Source organism: Homarus americanus, unplaced genomic scaffold (assembly GCF_018991925.1).
Source record: "Homarus americanus isolate GMGI-L3 unplaced genomic scaffold, GMGI_Hamer_2.0 scaffold57980, whole genome shotgun sequence".
NCBI classification, from domain to species: domain Eukaryota; kingdom Metazoa; phylum Arthropoda; class Malacostraca; order Decapoda; family Nephropidae; genus Homarus; species Homarus americanus.
In genome coordinates, this window is record NW_024716703.1 from 13,267,299 (window position 1) to 13,287,843 (window position 20,545).

The 20,545-nt window shown below is 40.7% G+C and overlaps 1 protein-coding gene across 1 annotated transcript in view; it reads left to right on the top strand.

The window, feature by feature from the left end:
• The window catches only part of LOC121858387 (uridine diphosphate glucose pyrophosphatase NUDT22-like), a 41,768-nt gene that overhangs the window by 13,668 nt on the left and 7,555 nt on the right, over positions 1–20,545 (top strand). Inside the window, exons 2-4 of the mRNA XM_042354831.1 lie at positions 17,599–17,789; positions 19,099–19,232; positions 19,604–19,746. Of these exons, the coding sequence (XP_042210765.1) occupies positions 17,599–17,789; positions 19,099–19,232; positions 19,604–19,746 (468 nt within the window). The remainder of the gene's footprint in view (positions 1–17,598; positions 17,790–19,098; positions 19,233–19,603; positions 19,747–20,545) is intronic.

The window sequence follows — 20,545 nt, forward strand, 5'->3', positions numbered from 1 at the left end:
ACACGTGTTCCAGATTGACACGATTCATACTCAATTTCTGCCCCCTTAGGGTCTTCTGATCACAATCTTATTTCGATTAAATCAAACTGGGCACAACCACCTCCCCCACCCCCCTCTAAGCGTCAACTATGGCACTATTGGAGGGCAAACCGGCAATCCTTGCGAGAATTCTTCTCCGACTTTCCTTGGGATGAAAGTTGCTTTTCCACTCGGGATGCCTCGGTATGTGCTGACAGCATTGCTGGGGTTATACAAGGTGGTATGAGTGCATTTATCCCATCTTCTACCAAAACTTTCACTTTGCAATCATGGTTTGATCGCTCCTGTTCTCTTGCATGTAGGGAGACAGATAGGGCATATCAAGTTATGAAACTATCTCCTTCTAATACCCACTCCTCTTTCTCTACTTCTAGGAATCATTGTAAGATTATTCTTCGTAAGGCCAAGCATAATTTTATAAAAAGAAAGACCACTGACCTGAATAACTCTTCGTCTAGTAGATCCTTCTGGTCCTTAACCAAAAACTGTAATAACATCTGTAATAACTTCTACATTCCCCCTTTCCCCCCCCTCTCTTCCTTTCTGAAAACTCTATAGCCAATTCTCCCCCTGATAAAACCAATCTCTTTGGCATCTTATTCTCCTCTAACTCCACCTTAGATGATTCCAACTCTATCTCTCCTACTCCTGCTCCTCCTACTGAACCTTTGCATTTTCCTATAATCTTCACTTGTAAGGTTGCTGGTGTGTTATCCTGGTTGGATGTGAGTAAGGCGCATGGACCGGACGGAATACCCCCTTGTGTTCTGAGGGAGTGTGCTGAAATTCTAGCCCCTGTGCTTGCTCACCCCTTTTGCCTTTGCCTCAAAACTCAAACTTTTCCTTCTTCTTGGAAGCATGCCTCGGTTCAGCCCATCCCGAAGAAAGGTGAACATTCAAATCCCTTTAACTATCACCCCATTGCCCGAACTTCATCCCTCTCTAAGATTTCCGAAACTATCTTAAACTCTCATTTTCTCCGTCACCTTAAACGCCTTTCTCTTTTGTCGAATCACCAGTATGGCTTTCGCCAGGCGAGATCTACTGGTGATCTGCTGTCCTACTGCACCCGTCTTTGGTCATCCTCTCTTAGGGATTATGGGGAAACTTTCGCCGTGGCCCTCGACATCTCCAAAGCATTTGACAGGGTATGGCACAAGTCTTTGCTTTCTAAACTTCCCTCTTATGGTTTCTCTCCCCCACTTTGTTCTTTAATTTATAGCTTCCTTGAGAACCGATCCATGGTAGCTGTTGTCAAGGGATCGATCTCGCTCTTTCTCTACCAATAGTGGTGCCCCACAGGGTACTGTTCTTTCACCTACTCTCTTCCTTCTTTTTATCAATGATTTGCTTCACACTACGACTAATTCTATCCATTCTTACGCTGATCTACTCTTCACTCTACTTCACATTTTTCCCTTCCCCTTAATTCTCAAACTAGATCCGTTTCTAGAATTGATATCATTTCATCTATCAATGCGGATCTGTGCAGCATCTCCAAATGGGGAGGTAGAAACTTGGTTAAATTCAATAGTAATAAAACACAATATTTACCAATTACACTTTCCAAATTAGATGATCTCCCACCAATCACATTTCAGGACGCAATCATTCTGCCAAATTCTAAAATAGATATGCTAGGCTTCACTATTTCCTCTAATATGTCATGAAAGTCACACATCCATAACATTGCTCAAGTTGCCTCCCGAAAGCTGGGAATGTTGTGCAGAAGCCATAGCTACTTCACCCCTGAGCAGTTGCTTCAAGTTTATAAGGGATTCATTCGTCCTAACTTGGAGTACTGCTCTCATATTCTGGGGTGGCTCTTCTTCTGTCCAACTGTTAGATAGGGTGGAATCTAAGGCATTCCGTCTTATTAACTCTCCTTCTTTAGTTGATAATCTCTCTTCCCTTTCTCTTCACTGCAATGTTGCTTCACTCTCTCTTTTACAGGTACTTTAACGGGCAAAGTTCGGTGGATTTGGCATCCTGTGTACTGCCGACAAGGCCGTGGGAAACACACGTCTTGCCCGCGGTGCCCACCGTTTTTCTGTGGATGTCGGTCACACTAGAATAACCCGTTATAATACATCCTTCTTTCCTCACACTGCCAAACTGTGAAATGCTCTGCCTTCTTCTGTGTTTCCATACTCATACAATGTCTCACTTAAAAAAACAAATGGTTTTTCGCCATCTTCGTGGTGTAGATTAATATAACCTTTTTCTTATCTATTTTTAATTTATTTTTACTCTTATTTTTTCGCCCCCTAGGCCCCGTTGTGGGTCGATGACCTTGTGCCCGGGTGGGCTCTACCCCGTAAAAAAAAAAAAAGTGCCTCTAGGTTGTTTCATTGTAATTCCTCATGCGCCAAGATTAACATTGACTTTATTCTTGTGGGTGTGTCTCATAAGTAAGAAAAATGCTGTAACTGTAGGAAAAATCAACGTACTCACGAACTGCTTCATTCATCTTCCGTTAAATGCCAAGAAACATCAACATTAAACTAAATAAGATATTTTGATGGATTTGTTTCATAAATGGGAAAAGACCTTGAATGTTAACTGAACATATCGTACTGAGGACGTGACGATAAACTGTTCCACTGTCCATGCTAATACAATACTGTATTAACATTACTTTTGGGTTAGGTAGCATATAAATTTTGGTGGGTTGTCCAGCAGAGAAATACCTAAATCGTAATGCGGCCTATGAATGAGGAAAGGTTAACCATGCCTGCTGTAGTCCATGTAGCGGTCAAAGATGATGTATACATCAGTCTGTTTGGTTCGGCGAGAATGGAGGAACAGACATTGTCCACATAGTCCTGGACAGTTCCCTTGCTTGGATCCGGTGACATACTAGCAAAAACCAACACTTGGAGTTTCGTTTTGAGTGTCAACTTTGAAGTGGCAATGCGCATACGAGTATCTCCGGACTCAGTTAACATGGATGTTGGAAGAGGAGCGAGTTTGTACTTGAGGACAGTTGTTAGCTCTACGTCTCTCGCTTGTTGTAGACCCAACACCCTCGAGTAGATGAGATTAATGCCATAAATATCTTTGCCTGCTACTCCCATGGACTTCTTCGTGACTATCATTGTGATGACTTTCTTCGAAAGTGGAGCATGGAACCCTGATGCCCAAGCTAACAGCTTGGTGAACATTCGCTGGAAGGGTGTAACCCTTCCAGTGAAGATGGTCAGATGACGTCATGAATCATGACACCTTCTGAATGGATGTCTTTGTCCAGGGATCCACACAACACTGCAACTTCTCTCGAATATTCATCAGGTCCTGATTATCGGCGAGTATTCGTAATGGTTTCTCTTCTTTGTGGGTTGTGACATTGTAGCGTTATGTTGGAGATCTCGCACTAAGGATGGAGGTGAGAAGGGAAGCTCACAATGGCATTTTCTATACAGGTTACAGGTATATACAGTCAACCCTCACTTTACGCGGTCCCACATTTCGCGTTTCACGTTTACGTGGTGCCCTGCCAGAACCCAGGATGCTCACATTCTGCGGTGCATGTACAACTTTACGGTGAAGTATAATTTTTTTATTTAGCTCATAAAATTCATACAAATTATCCGGCCAGAATATAATTTACATTGCTGGAATTCTTACAATTTGATGATCATTTTGAATATATGCATCATAGATTTTGCATTAGACATACAAATTTTCGATCTAATGCAAGTATTTTGTTTACTCAGAGCAAATATGCTATCTTTTGTGCAAAATATATGAAGTGTATATTCAAAATATTCCTGGTCTTGCAAGGAATCCAACAATGTCAATTATATTATCCTAACTTTAGTCTGAGGTATTATTTATTACTAAAAGTTAAAATCTAGTTTTTTCACCCAACATTTCTCTGGTAGGGAGGGTTGGGACCGACCGACCATCTGGCTCGGTTGGAAGAGGGGGGGAGGCAAGGTGGGGTACTTTGATTGACAGATAGTGTCGTGAAGAATATTTTTTTTTTTATTAACTGAAGATATTTGTTTTAGCTCATAAAATTCATACAAATTACCCGGCCAGAATATAATTTACATTGCTGGAATTCTTACAATTTGATGATCATTTTGAATATAAACATCATAGATTTTGCATTAGACATACAAATTTTAGATCTAATGCAAGTATTTTGTTTACTCTGAGTAAATATGTTATCTTTTGTGCAAAATATATGACATTTATATTCAAAATATTCCTGGTCTTACAAGGAATCCAGCAATGTCAATTATATTATCCTAACTTTAGTCTGAGGTATCATTTATTACTAAAAGTTAAAATCTAGTTTTTTACCCAACATTTCTCTGGTAGGGAGGGAAGGTGGGGGGTGGGGGGGAGGGTTGGGACCGACCGACCATTATGGCGCGGTTGGAAGAGGGGGGGGAGGCAAGGTGGGGTACTTTAATTGACAGATAGTGTCGTGAAGAATATTTTTTTTTTATTAACTGAAGATATTTGTTTTAGCTCATAAAATTCATACAAATTACCCGGCCAGAATATAATTTACATTGCTGGAATTCTTACAATTTGATGATCATTTTGAATATAAACATCATAGATTTTGCCTTAGACATACAAATTTTAGATCTAATGTAAGTATTTTGTTTACTCTGAGTAAATATGTTATCTTTTGTGCAAAATATATGACATATATATTCAAAACATTCCTGGTCTTACAAGGAATCCAACAATGTCAATTATATTATCCTAACTTTAGTTTGAGGTATTATTTATTACTATACCTTAAAATCTAGTGGTTTTCCCCAAAAAATTTCTCAAAGAGGGAAGAGCCAGCAAGTGTAGTGTGAGAAGAGGGGGAGGGAGTTGAGTCCATTATTTGAATGGACATTAACTTGGCGACTGTATTTCTCTATTTCTCTTAAGTATTAATTGTGTGCATGTACCATCATAAAATTAAGATGTTATTTTTACTAGAACATAGGTATTGTGTCGGAAAAAGTGGAGTTTGGGGGTCAGCCGGTCTCTATTTCAATTTTTTTATTTTTTATTATTTATTGGGCACCCCCTTACATCCTTGTGTAAGGTGAAGCACAGAAGCGTTTACAGCGCCCAACAGGGAAGCATGCTAAGTTCATGCTTGCCTTTTTGTCTCACGAGTGAAGGGCGTAGAAGCCTGAAGAGTCAAGGGCGTAGAAGCCTGAAGAGTCAGTGGTCTTATGTCATGAAGTTATTGGAAGCTCCAACAACTTTCCCTGAATACGAATTCGCAATTTTCGATTTACACCAGGTACCTACAGTACTTTACTGCTAGGTGAACAGGGACTAATGGGGGCAAGGAAGTAAGTCCAAACAACTTCCACCGGCCCGGGAATCGAACCCGTGACATCTTGCTTGCGAGGCAAGAACGGTACCGCATCTACCACCGATCCCCCTCTATTTCAATTAATCCCATATGTTATGCTGTTCACTTTACGCGTTTCTCACTTTCCGCGGTACCCTGTGGGTTGAATTAACCGTGTAAAGTGAGGGTTGACTGTATATTATATGTACAATGCAGTGCTAGGGAATTGCTGTGTGGTGAGGCATACAACCACAAAATCATTGCCATATAACAAAACTATTTTTTTATGGAGTTGTGGTCATGGCTGTGATAAAGGCCAACCAGGGAGTGTAGTACTGTGCCTGTAATTAAATCAGTTCATTGTGTCATCAGTGACCACGGAAGAGGCACCACTGCCAGCTGAAACCAAGTCGTGTTATAGGTGCCACAGAGACTTTAAATTTTATTTTGTTTGTGTGCTGTAGTGGACTTCTCCCCTACAAATGCGTAGCCGCAGCCACCAGCTGCTACCATCTTCCCTAGCAACCAAGCGAGCGGCGTCACCAGATGTTACCGTATCTTAGCAACGGAACCAAAGACCGGCGACTTTCTCGGGTTTTCCCAACATGACTCATAGATGACTCACGGCTGCTGGGTATATAAGCTCTGTCTCTCCATTGAGACTCATTCTGGCCATTCTACTTGAACACGCAACACCTCCTCCAGCAAGCTCCACGGTGTCCAGCATTCATTCAACCAGGAGGCCAGCAACAGGCAACATCTTCTCTAACGAAGCTCCTGCACATCTACCTCCTTCAACACGCTACTCACCGAACGTCTCTACTGAGCAGCTCCTCACCACACGGCACCTCCAGCACCAGACTGTCTATCATATAACTTATATTATACAAGAAAACCACCTTAGAGTTTCCATCCATCCTGAGTGCTAGACAACATTATACCACGAATACCTACAGTGCTTTCTCATGGACTGAAACTGTGCCTACATTACACCATTCATAGGGAGATACAGTGTACACAGTGATAGCACAAAGTGATCTAGTCGTCGATGAGAACAGGAAAAGAAAGTATAAGGAAATACTAGTTGAAATAAAAAATAAATAAAATCAACAAGTTTGGCTATCTGTAAAGGCATTCTATTGCTGCCCCAAAGAAAGTTTTATTTTATTTTTCTGTTTCTAAAGGACTGAGTGGGTGTATAAAATCCGTTATTCATAGCAAAATGCAGTGTACATAGAGATAGCACATAAATACTGACAAATCGCCGTAGTGAATTGAAAAAATAAAAAAATATAAAGAGAAGGAAAACAGAAGACAACCCTAAAGGCAAGGGTACAGGGAGAGGATGTTTTTGAAGAGTCCAAGTGGTGTAAAATTAAATTAAAGGGAGGGAACTTACTTATCGTCGAGTGTATCTACAGATCCCCAAAACTGTGGCCCACTAAATCAAAGGAACTTAAGAGCCTTAATAGACAACGCGGCGATGCGCAACCCTAGCCACCTCCTTATCATGGGGGGACTTTATGGCGACATCGACTGGAGAAACGAGTTCACCCCAAATGACTTGAATAACCCTGAGAGATAATTTTCTGTTCCAACATGTTAGAGACCCGACACATTACAGAGGGGAGTAAACACCCAAGCCACTAGACCTCATCATAACAAACGAGGAGCGTATTGTGGCCAAACTGGAACACCTTGCCCCAGTTGGCACCAGTCACCATATAGTGTTGTCATTCAGATTTAACTGTTACCTAGTTCAGGATAAGGCCAGGCCAAGGTGAAAAGATTACAAGGGAAATTACAATGGGATGAAGGAAGACATGAGGGGTATCAACTGGCCTGACTCATTAAGGCACAAGAACGCACACACTATGCTGAATATCATAACTAGTAAAGTGACCCATTTGATCGATAAATATATACCCAAGACCAAACCCAGTGCTTCTAGGAATATGAGGGGATCCCTACACATGAACCATGCAGCGGTCGACAAAGTTAAGAAGAAAACCCAGAAATTCAAGATGTGGGTTGGGTCAAACGATGAGCAAGACAAGATGATGTATGCAAGAGCCAGAAACCAAGCAAAGATAGAGTGTAGAAAGGCTGAAAAGGAGTTCTAGAGGCTGGTTTCAAGCGAGGTCAAGTCAAACCCAAAGGCGTTTTACCGCTATGCAAAGTAGAAATTAAAAACGCGAGTAGGAGTATCAGACCTGAGGCTTGAAGATGGTAGTTATGCAGATTCTGACCAGGATAAAGCTGAGGCATTGAACAGCTTCTTTTCACAAGAGAATGCGATTAACCTTCCTGCGTTTGAGGACAGACAGTTCGACATAGCACTGACTCACATTGTGTTCACAGAAGAGGGTATTAGAAATAAACTGTCCAGGCTAAAGGTCCATAAGAGTCCCGGCCTTGACATGGTGCATCCTAGAGTGCTAAGAGACACTAGCGTAGCTAGGGGGGGGGGGCGGTGCCCGGGCGGCACTTTTGGGGGGGCGGCACTTTTGGGTCTGCTCATCACCCATATCTGCAGCTATTGGAGGTTACGATACGAAGTCTTTAGTTAAGAGGTGAAAGAAGATTATTAGGAGTTGAAGGAAAAGTGGTGAAACTGAAATACAGTAGGAGTAGAAAGAATCTGGGCTCAACCAGATCGCTTCATCTTTCTTATTGGTGTTTTGTCTTTGTTCTGCTCCCTTGGGTCGTCAGACCTTTGTATTAATATTGGTTTATTTATATAATGCTGCTTATTATTATTATTTGTTATTGTTGGAGTTAGTGAGCCCGCCCAGGTCCTTGTGTAACTGGGAGGGTAGTCACATTTTTTTTTTTTTGAGGTGTTAGTTAAGTGTTAGTTGTGTTAGTCTAAAGGTACACTGTATGGAGAGGCCTGCCAGGTTCTTAGTGGAGCTGGTTGGTCACTCTCATCTTTATTCCTCTAGTAATGTTTTATGTAGAAATGTGTATGTTGAGGCAGGAGGTGGTTCAATTACTTCTTCCTGGCTGATATAGCTGGGAGGGTAATCACATTATTATTATTAATATTATTAATATTTTTTTATTTTTTTATTTATTTTTTATTTAATTTTTTTTTGAGTTAGTGAGCCCGCCCAGGTCCTTGTGTAGCTGGGAGGGTAGTCACATTTTTATTTATTTATTTTTTTTTTTTTACTAAGATGTTAGTTCAATGTTAAATGTTAAATGTTAAATATTAGTTATGTTAGTCTAAAGGTACACTGTATGGAGAGGCCTGCCAGGTTCTTGTGGAGCTGGTAGGTCACTCTCATCTTTTATTCTCTCTATTAATGTTTTATATGTATATTGGGGCAGGAGATGGTTCAATTACTTTCTTCCTGGCTGATTTAAACCAACTGTGTTCTTGGAATTCTTCGTTGTCTATATTATTTATCCAGTTTTGATATGTTTCTGTGTTAAGTTCAGTCACTTTTTTCCAAATATTTACAGCTTTGTTGTGTATATCTACATTGATTGCTAAGAGGTTTGCTCTCTTGTGTAGCTGTTCATTATTGATGTGGTCTGTATATTTTATGTTATATATAAATCTGAGGGCTATATTTTGTACTGTTTGTAACCTTTTAATGCACGTTTTACTAAGGGTGTTCAATGGGATGGGTGGGTAGTCCATAATTGATTTGACAAGGGCAATATAAATCTTTCTTTTGTTATTAATGCTAAGGTTCTTAAAGCGTTTTATTTTTGATAATCTTATTCTTGCCTGTCGTTCTTTATCTTTTAAGTATGTTATATATCCTCTTTTTGTTAGTTTTAATCCAAGCATCCTACCTTCAGTGTCGTATGGGTATAGTTCCTGGTCGACTATTACTGGACTTGTTTTAATCTTGGCTATTGGTATTATCTTGAATTTGTTCTTATTTGTCCTGATTTTCCATTTTTTCTCAAAATCATTTATGTTTTTATCGCTCTTACCGTGTAGAGTGCCATAAATTGAGTTGATTTTCCTGGGTATGATACTATTTGAGTAATATCATCAGCAAACATTACATATTCGCTAAAGGGGGTAGGTACTTGGACCATTATTGTTTATTATATACATAAACGACATAGATATCGGCATAGACAGCAACATAAGTAAATTTGCTGATGACACTAAAATAGGACGTGTTATCAAATCTGACGAGGACTCGGCAAAACTACAGGAAGATCTAAACAAATTTTTCGAATGGTCTGAAAAATGGCAGATGAAATTCAATGTCGACAAATGTAAAGTACTCAGTATAGGAGATGTAAACAGGGAAACCAGATACCAGATGAACAACGATGCCATAGAGAAATCCGACTGCGAGAGAGATTTAGGAGTAATGATAAGTAGGAACCTTAAGCCAAGTAAACAATGTGTCTTTTTGCTCGTAACAAGGCTAATAAAGTACTTGGGTTCATACAAAGGAGTGTTAGTTACAAGACTAGCGAGGTCATCCTAAAACTGTATCTTGCTCTTGTGAGACCACACCTGGATTACGCAGTTCAGTTCTGGTCACCGTATTACAGAATGGATATAGAATCCTTGGAAAGAATTCAGAGGAGAATGACAAGACTAATCCCGGGCATTAGGAACCTTGAGTATAGAGACAGGTTAAAGCATCTTAATTTGCACTCCCTCGAGAGACGTAGAGCGAGGGGCGACCTGATAGAGGTGTATAAGTGGAAGACAGGGCTAAACAAAGGGGACATTACAAAGGTACTCAAATTATCCAACCAGGAGCGAACTCGTAACAATGGTTTTAAATTAGACAAATTTAGATTTAGGCGTGAAATAGGTAAACACTGGTTTGGAAACAGAGTAGTGGATGAATGGAACAAGTTACCAAATATCATCATTAACTCGAATACGCTGAATTGCTTCAAACATAGGTTGGATGCTCATATGAGCAATAGGGGTTGGGTGTAAACGGGACTGCCCAGTATGGGCCAATAGGCCCGCTGCAGTTTCCTCCATTCTTATGTTCTTATGTTCTTATGTAGTGTTGGAGAAAGGCATCCTCCTTGAGGTACTCCACTCTCAAGATTAAACATAGTTCCCAAAAAGTTTCCAATTTGAATTTGTGCTCTCCTATCATCTAAATAGTTACACAATATTCTTAGCAAGTATTCGTTAATCCATCCCTTTGTATCGGCGGCAAGTTAATCCTTGTCGTGTCTGACCTAACACCTGACCCACATCATCACGGCCACGTCATGAGCTACGTACACCCTTGCTATGCGCCCCCCCCCCACACACACAACCTTTAACCTGTTGAGGATTAAGGAAACAACTTCAAACAAGTACGCCAGTGAGCTCATGTGGTGTGGGTCAGGTGTTAGGTCAGACACGACGAGGATTAACTTGCCGCCGATACAAAGGAAAGGATTAACGTCTCCAGTAGCTGCAAAACCATGCAGTCTCGGGTCATATCAGTTCATGTACAGCCGACCAATCCACCAGTTACAAGCAATTCACTTCAGTTCTGCACAAGTCTCCATCGTGACAAGACGAGGGGAGGCTAGACGACTTTTAAGTTCTCTTGTGTTTTCGATCCAGTCATTTACTTCGTTGGAAGACATAATACTATAAGGTAAGAAATATTAAAGTATTGGTTAAAAAATATTGATGTGACTTTTGCTGCGGTACTGAGATTAAATATTAAGATTTTGTTTCACAGCATTGCGATTTTATACTAAGACACTATCCTCACTGGGGTACAGACAAAAGCCCCCCCGACAAAAGCCACCCAGACAAAAGCCCCCCAGACGAAAGCCACCCAGACAAAAGCCCCCTACTTTGATCGGGGTGGCTTTTGTCTGACAACAGTAAGGCAAACTATTTATATATATATATATATATATATATATATATATATATATATATATATATATATATATATATATATATATATATATATATATATATATATATATATATATATATATATATATATATATATATATATATATATATATATATATATATATATATATATATATATATATATATATATATATAAAAGAGTGAGTCACTGTGCAATATGTATTTTTTGTAGGGTCACGGGGGGGGGGGCAAACTCAAGGGCCGCCCCGGGCGGCACACACTCTAGCTACTCCACTGCTAAGAGAGTTGTGCAACGAGCTTGCTGAGCCCCTGAAGATCCTGTTTTGTAAATACCTTGATGAACAAAAGGTCCCCAGTGAATGGAAAGTGGCTTATGTGAGTCCTATCTTCAAGAAGGACGATCGTCACTCCACGAACAACTATAGACCGGTGAGCCTGACTAGCATAATATGTAAAGTACTTGAGAGTATTATCAGAGATGCTGCAATGAAACATCTACTACGAAACAACCTTGTAAAGCTATTGCCAACACGGTTTTATGCTGGGGCGCTCCTGCTTAACACAATTGCTCAAGGTATTGGATATTTTGACCCATATTCTGGAGCGGGGGTGGTAATATCGACAATATTTACCTAGATTTTGCCAAGGCTTTCGACAGTGTTGGAAAAATGAAGTGTGAAAAAAGCCGATCCTCCAGGCCCCAGTAGTTTGATGATGATTACTGTAGGTCGGCCCTGGGGTCCACAACCTTCCCGACCAGTGGGACCCATCCGAGAAGGCCCTGCTTTAATATTACTGACAACTGATATCATAGGAGAATAAAAGAATAGAAAGAATAGAACAGATCGAGAGTGAGAAAGGTTATATATGTTGTGTTGTCAATAATAGACAATTGAGACCCTGCAATTGTGTGTAAATGAGGCAGAAAGACAGATAAGCAACCTGGGACTTGGTCACAATTTTCGTGACGCCATATGGCAGCAGGGTCTACCATTAGACAACACATTATGCTTCCAATATCTTCCCAGGCGGTAGTACCTCCCTGTTTGGTAGCTGCCCATGGAGAGACCAAGTCAAACGATAATAAATAGATAGAGCAGACAGGAGGGGCCAAGAAGTTGTGGGTGGGGGAACATGGTAAGCAAAGTAAGCCCACACAGCTGGGGGATTTGGGGGGAGGTGCTGTAAGCCCCCAGAAATTTTTTGAAATCTGACCAATATCATGGGCTTTTAAGGCCATTTTTAAACCATGGACACTTGATATTAGGAGATATTCTGAGGTCAATAGTACAGTAATACCCCGCTTAACGCGGTTTCGCTTAGCGCGATTACACGTATACGCGGTGCCTCGCCAGAGCCGAACTTTCACTTAACGCGGGTTTTTTCCACGTATACGCGCAGAGTGTCCGGCTCGAGACGCTATTTTTAGATTCGCCCCACCCGCCTGCCTGCCTGCTCTCGCCTCTCCCTCCTCCTCCCTCCCTCCCGCCTCCCTCCGCCTGGGCAAGCTGCGCTGTAAGGTTGCGCAGTGTGTGTCTTCTACTAACGTGTTACACCTAACTTTTAGTTTTCCTAACCTAACCTTTATTTTTCCTTACTTAACCTTTATTTTTCCTAACCTAACCTCTTCTATATTACTTGTTTGTTCATACCATCATAAAGTTAAGATAAATTTTTACTACAACATAGTTGTGTGTCGTCAAAAAGTGGAGTTTGGGGGTCGGGCCAGTTTCTATTGGAATTAATCCCATATGTTCTGTTGTTCACTTAGCGCGGTTTTCACTTAACACGGTACCCTGTGGGTTCTATTGACCGTGTTAAGCGGGGTACTACTGTAATTACTTTTTACAATACAAAAACGCCCGAGTATAATACTGCATTAAAGAAAAGGTATTGGAATTTTCTAATGAAAAGGGAGGTCCGAACCACATGACAGCTAAGCATAAAGGAAGTACTATGGAGAGAGACAGTCTTTTGACTTGTGTAACCATCGCCCGTGACCCCGCTTGTACGTACCCAATGTTAGTTAATTCCCACGTGACCCACTGCCACAAAGTAGCTAATCCATCAAACAGGCCGCACTGAACTTGGTCTGTAAACTTACACAAATTATAATGTTTATATTGTTACTATTTATACTTGTTTCACTGTTACATTTTTGTAGTTACTTACGGTACTTAGATGATGAAACAGTAACTAATTGTGTGAGAAGATTATTCTTTTAATAAATTTTCCTTTACTCACCATAAGATGGCTGCAACTACCTGAACCGTAGGCCACATTAAATAGAATTTCTCAATCACTCCGTGGGCCGCACAAAGACATGGTCCAGGCTGCGGGTTGCCCATGCCTGGACTACAGCATTAAGAGTGTGACAAGATCAAGAAGAGTTGGTCAACATATTGTTACGACCCTCCTTTTCACCGCTTACCCAGCTTCCACCGTTGCTTACCAGCGGCCGGAGTCGTATATACAGCAGCAGTAGATATATCACAAGTGTTGTCGAATTACCACTGGCTGTCCCGCCAGTCTCCGGTAATTTCCCGACGATCGGTATCAGTGTACAAACAAACAACAAGCAGGTAGATTTCCACCAGGTCACAGAAACACACATGTACACAGTAGTCTGCTTTAATAATCACTAATTCTTCGCAACACTGTTCACAGGGTAATGTTCACATGTGGACTTCTCACTTCGTATGTATAGCTAGTCAGCACATAACAGTGTACAATTCCTTAGTCTTTTCACTTTATATCACTCACAACAATTGTCTTCATCTGTCCTACTAGGCTGAGCAGAAAAGGTCGACTGACTCACTAGGCCGCACGCTGCCGCTTATACAGGGTGATCAGCAAAGAGTACATTAAATTGGAGGATGACATCCTTGATTAATTCTAAACCACAATGTCCCTTTGGTAAATGTAAGATTCTGCATATACCCACGTGTTCGTGACAGGTGCGAGCAAATTAAACATAGTCCAGGCATTTTGGAACGTGTCAGACAATCAATGGTACGACGTGTACAGGCCTGCATTGAGGCAGAAGGGGGCAACTTTGAACATTTCCTTTAGGTTGTAACAAAGAGGGGTCAGACTGTACAGACCTGTGAATAAATTATTACAAAAACCTATGGGGGTTTCACTTCAAATTCACTCTCATTAATACAACATCTAAAATGTATTGTAAAATGAAAACTATGCAGAATCTGACATTTTGCCTCTGTATACAGTATAGTCTCGATTTACGCGGATTTGGTTTACGCGTTTGGTCATTTACGCGGCACCTTGCCAGACCGACAATTTTTATTTACACGGTTCATTCCATCATTTACACGGGAAGCAGTGCGGGCAGGGTACGCACAAGGTCGCCCAGTCAACAAAACATTACCGAGTTCTTCACTCACCACCCACCACAGCCAGCCCAAGTCAGTGATAGTGATAGTGATAGTGCTAGTGAGGATATGGACTTTGAGGGGTTTGACAAAGAGGCCCTGCAAGCCTCTGTGGTGGATAGTGATACAATTGATACAAGTGATACAGGTGAGGGCCAATAATCTGCCCTCAAAACCTAATATTATTGATATTTCTCTTAAATATTAATTGTGTGCATACCATCATAAAATTAAGATGTTAGTTTTACTACAACGTACTATTGTGTCGAAAAAGTGTAGTTTTGGGGTCGGCCCAGTCTCTATTTCAATTAATCTCATATGTTCTGTTATTTCGTTTACTCGTTTCTCGTTTTACGCGGACCTCCACGGGTTCAATTGACCGCGTAAATGAAGACTATACTGTACCTCATCAGACGACCCTAGAACACCCTAGCACAACCCAGACAGGTCTGGAAAGTTCTAGTAGGTTCTATTCTCATCTAGGCTTACAATAGGAAGTAAATCATTACAAAAATGATGCAATACATTCTGGAAAATTCTTATAGATAATATATACACAGAAATCTTCCTAAACTTTCCAAAATAACTGCTGCTTGGAATAGAAAATAATCAATACACTTAATTTACAAACATTATAATACAAAATTATGCCTCGGCATAACATTATCATTCAGCACCATCGCCTGAATCCACAGAGTCCTCTGCCACCACAGAAAACAGTCCTGGCGGTAGCTGGTAATAGAGTCCAGCTCATCGACATGATCTGTGAAGAACTGATCAGCAGAGGACTCCAGAACAAGACCAAGCTAATCATAACCGGTACATACCCAATACCTGTAGAAGTCAGTGGTGGTGTCCTTAGGCGGAGGAGTGATTTAACAACTTACCACGAAGAGGCAGATGTTATCATCGTACAACAAATGGCGAAGCTTGCAGAAAATGGGGCCACAGGCATAAATGTATTATGTGATGATACAGGCATCTTCGTTTCTTCCACTTCTACCATAAACTTGGCCTCAGCTGCCAATTTACCATGCAAGCCATTTATCCAGACAGAGCCATAATTGATGTAGTAGCATCGGCAAAGACATGCCAAGGTTGTCCCACAGCTTCTGACAATGCATGGCCTATCTGGGTGTGACACAGTTGTGCTGCTGTTTGGCGTTAGCAAGCCACTGCCCTCAAGACTCTTCAAACAAGCAGACTCTGAAAGAAGCTGGGGGAACTGGATACTGCTATGCCAGATTGCCAGAGGTCATCTATGAAGCTGCTAACTTCATAGCCAAATGCTATGGATGTCTGAGTCCTCCTTCAACAAGAGAAGCATTTTCTGAAAATGCTCACTACCGTATGCCCATGTCCAGACAGCAATCTGGAAAGCTGCTCTTGACTCAAAGCCTCCCTCTTTTGACCCATTGAGTATGGATGGATGCGGAATGAAGCCACAAGGACCCTGATGCCACTTACGCTGCCCACTGATATTGCCCTTACTCCCTCAGAAATTATGGAAATGATAAGATGTGGTCAAACAAGCCCTTGATGAGGATGATGAACGTATCGAACCATCTGACTGTAGCTGTTTGTAGTTACCTGAACTTGACTCTTGAGAGGTCAATAAAGATAACACCATACCTAACACTGTAAGCTGTGAGTGTTAGTTAAGGATGAACTGAAATAAGCTTTTTGATCAACCTCCTGCTATCTTGAGTGTCAAGTGATAACTACTGGGGTGAGGAGGGTCGAATAAGCTGATCTAGGATCTTTGGAATGCGACTTGAAAGTGGAAAATACCCATTATGTGGTCTGACCATGATACCTCACAGTTCATGGAAAATTACGGCAGGTGATAGAATTATATAATACAAATGTATTAATCCATATTTATGTAAGTGCAACTGTCTATTAAACAGGGGCGAATACATGACTGCTAACTTTAAAGGCTGCACATGAGATGGAAGAATATGAATTTTTTTTTTACAATATCACTTAATTTGCATATTTTGAATAAAGGAATGTTTGGAAAATATTATTTTTGGTCTAGTTTTATTAAGAGACACTGAAAACATGGGTATAGACACCTTTCATTTGATTATATCCCTTGTAGTTATGGAAATATTACAAAAAAAGAAGCTTACCTGGATTAATAAGTACAGGTACTTCAGGTGTCCATGTGATTCAACAAGGATCATATACTGACGTCATGCCTAACATGAGAGATTAGGAGTGTTGAAAGTGAAAGTGGGTCCCATAGACCTGATTGTCCTTTAAGAGCAGTGTGGATACAGCACATGGGAGATAACTACCGGTATGCCCAAAGTTTGAATCACCCTCTTCTGTTGATGGGGGTCGTTGTGTTTACAACCAAAATTGAAGAAAAAAAAAGCGTTAAGGACACCACATTGCAGCGCTTGACAGGGAGGCGTGGGGGTAAAATTAACTTATAATACTGGAATTGGTTCATTTTACCACCACACCTCCTCATCAAGCACCTCAGAGCAGTGTCCTTAGCTAATCTATTTTTTTTAACTCTGGTTTTAAACAGGAGGCGAGAGATGGCTTACGCTGTATGAGTGTGTTGCCATGATTATTGAAAAAAATACGTCAAAACAATGCCTGAAAAGAAATAATTTTCTTAGATTTCTAGAAAGAAAAAACAATAAATCAAAATAAAATTGGAAGTGACTCTTACGTTGTGAAAACAGGACTCACCCCACATGTAGAAGCTGCCTGACACCTAGGTAGCCACTCACCTATGAAATAGGTTAAAATCATTAATTTAGACCTGAACAGCCAACAAATTACCCTTGTCAAAGACACTTGACTTGTATACACACCTTCAGTCTTTTATCTGTTTTATCAACTCAATAATCACATGTGGCACCAAGAACACATGTACTAATTCTTAAACGTTCTCAAAGTGGCTAAGAAGTCTAGTTAATAGACAGGGTAAAGAAAAATTTCTGACATGTTGATCGGTAATTAAGTGTCCCTGGCTTAAGGTGTGGGGGTACTGCTGATGACCAAAGACGGACACCTGGTAGTGACGCGTCGGGCCGGGTGGACGGGCGAGTACCCCGGAGCCCTGGACAGACCAGGAGGCCACCCGGAGCCTGGAAGGGTCTTCACGTCTGGCGGATCACTGAAACCTGAAGACGACAACTGGGAAGTTGATGATGCTGTATTGGATGAGGTATGTCTGTAGGGAGGAGAATGAATGAGCCAGAGAGAGATTAGAAAGTAGGGAAAATAAAAGAAAGTTGTACAGGAGCGAAAATTAGAAAGACTGGAAGTAAGAGAAATATACTAAAAACTTTTCTTAGACAAAAGAAAGAATAGAGATTAGGGAAGCAAGAGAACAGTTGTAAAAGAATTCCAAGGACAGATAGAGCAAGTTATATATATATATATATATATATATATATATATATATATATATATATATATATATATATATATATATATATATATATATATATATATATATATATATATATATATATATATATATATATATATATATATAATACACACACACACACACAGTAATACCTCGGTTTGAGTTCTGTTCTGGCATTCCACATTTTACCAGAGAACCGAAATACCCAATTTGCGGTGCATCTACTCATATACGTGAGGAGGCGGGCTGGCGGGCAGGGAATGCGCCTAGTTGCATCATAAAACATTACAGAGTTCTTCACCGCCACCCACCACAGCCGGCCCAAGTCAGTGATAGTGATAGTGAGGATATGGACTTATATGGACTTTGAGGTTTGACAAAGAGGCCCATGCATCTCTGGTGGGATAGTGATACAATTGATACAAGTGATACAGGCGAGGCCAATAATCTGCCCTCTGCCTAGAACAACCCCCATCCCGTGTGCCCAGCCATCTTTTCTACTAATGTAAGTGTTAAAAAACCTATATATTGATATTTCTCTTAATTATTAATTGTGTGCATACCATCATAAAATTAAGATGTTATTTTTACTATAACGTGGGTATTGTGTCTGAAAAAGTTAGGTTGGGGATTAAATGATCTCTATTTAATTAATCCCATATGTTCTGTTATTCCATTTGCGTTTCTCGTTTCATATATATATATATATATATATATATATATATATATATATATATATATATATATATATATATATATATATATAAAATTGATAAAAAAATTTAAAAGTTAAAAAGGGGAAGAAAGAGGAGACATTATAAGGACAGAGAAAGTAGAGAATTAAAAATGAGAAATAGGAGTTATGTTACGGAGGAGAGAAAGTGATAATTGTGAAGAAATAGAAAGTTAGAAATTGAAACATATTATAATTTATGACTTTAAACAATTAGTATCATCTGAAAATATATTTCCTCCTTCCGCCCGTCCCTCCCCCACACTAATGTTAAGTTTCATATTTACATGAAATTTCAACATACCAACCTTCACTATTTCTCAACCATAACCATTTAGTCCTGACCTTTAACCTCTTGACCCCGGTTAGGTGTGGAGCTCAGCGGCCCAGGAGGTGGAGGACGAGCTTGGGGTTGCCAGAAGCCAAATGAGTGACCTCACCTTGATGGGGATGGACCTCAACAGGGAGGCCGGGGGGAGGCCTTCCCTCGAGTTCTTCACAAAGTGCGTTTGTTGTGTAGCACACAATTGCGTATGTAATAATATATAAAAATAATAGGTTGAATGGGCTAAGGTCATCGACCTTGGTATGGGCTGAATATTATATGATTGTGGTGTCTAACAGTAATTTGCATGTGACAGATACTGGCGATAGAGAAGTGGTGTCACAGCTTTGACCCAAACTGACAGATGATATCATGATGATTAGAAAAAGCTGAGAGAGTCAGTGTACATAGCAACTGTTTATACTGTAAGTGGTGTGAGAGAGAAAATATTATTGCACACCTTAAATTATCTGTACTATGGAGAGAGAGAGAGAGAGAGAGAGAGAGAGAGAGAGAGAGAGAGAGAGAGAGAGACTTCTTCCTGTCCAGGTTGGAGCTAAGCAGCAGTGAGATGACAGAGGTGTACAGCAGAGGCTGCCAGGCTGAAGTGGATGAGACTATAGCCATCCACCTCCTGCCCCCACCCACACTGATCCATCTCCACCATCTCCTCCATCCACCTCCATCCCCAGGTAAGACTACTATCCTCTACCTCCACCCACATTGAAGTGACCAGTACATCACGGTATAACAGTAAACATAAGTACAGTCTCTCCTCGACTTACGACAACCCGGACATACGACCGCCATGGCCATATAAAATATTTTTCCCATTACGTATTTTCGAGTCCCGAAACGTTTGGTTGTAATGTGACCCCGTACGACAGCGTGGGCTGGGCCGCCTCGTGGTGTACAGCATCCATGCCGTAGCCCGCTCAGTTGTTGTTGTTAGTGATTGCGCCGTGTACTGACAAAATTTTCGTTTGTAATTCCCTTTAAAATGGCTGGCAAGTTTAAAAGTGAGAGTTATCGTGGTGCTGAGAAGAAAAAGAGACAGTCAATTACTTTTGAGATGAAAATGAAAATAATAATGCAATATGAAAATGGAAAAACGTTAGCGCCATTTCACGCGACGATATCAACAATTTTGAAGGACAAGGAACGTATTTGTGAGGTAGTGAAAGGATCAGCACCTATAAAGGGAACAATAATAACGAAAAAAAGACAAGGTCCTCTTCATGAGATGGAGAAATTACTTGTGGTGTGGATGGAAGTTCAGCTGCAAAAGCGTGTACCCTAAAGCCTTCTAAAGACACAGGCTAAGGCAAGAAGCCTTTTCGAAAGCCTGAAAGAGCAGGCAGGAGATGAGTGTGACCAAAACTTCACAGCAAGTCATGGGTGGTTCCACAGGTTTAAGAAACGTTACAATTTGCACAGTGCAAAGGTGAGTGGAGAGGCAGCAAGTGCTGATGTGGGGGCTGCTGAAGCTTT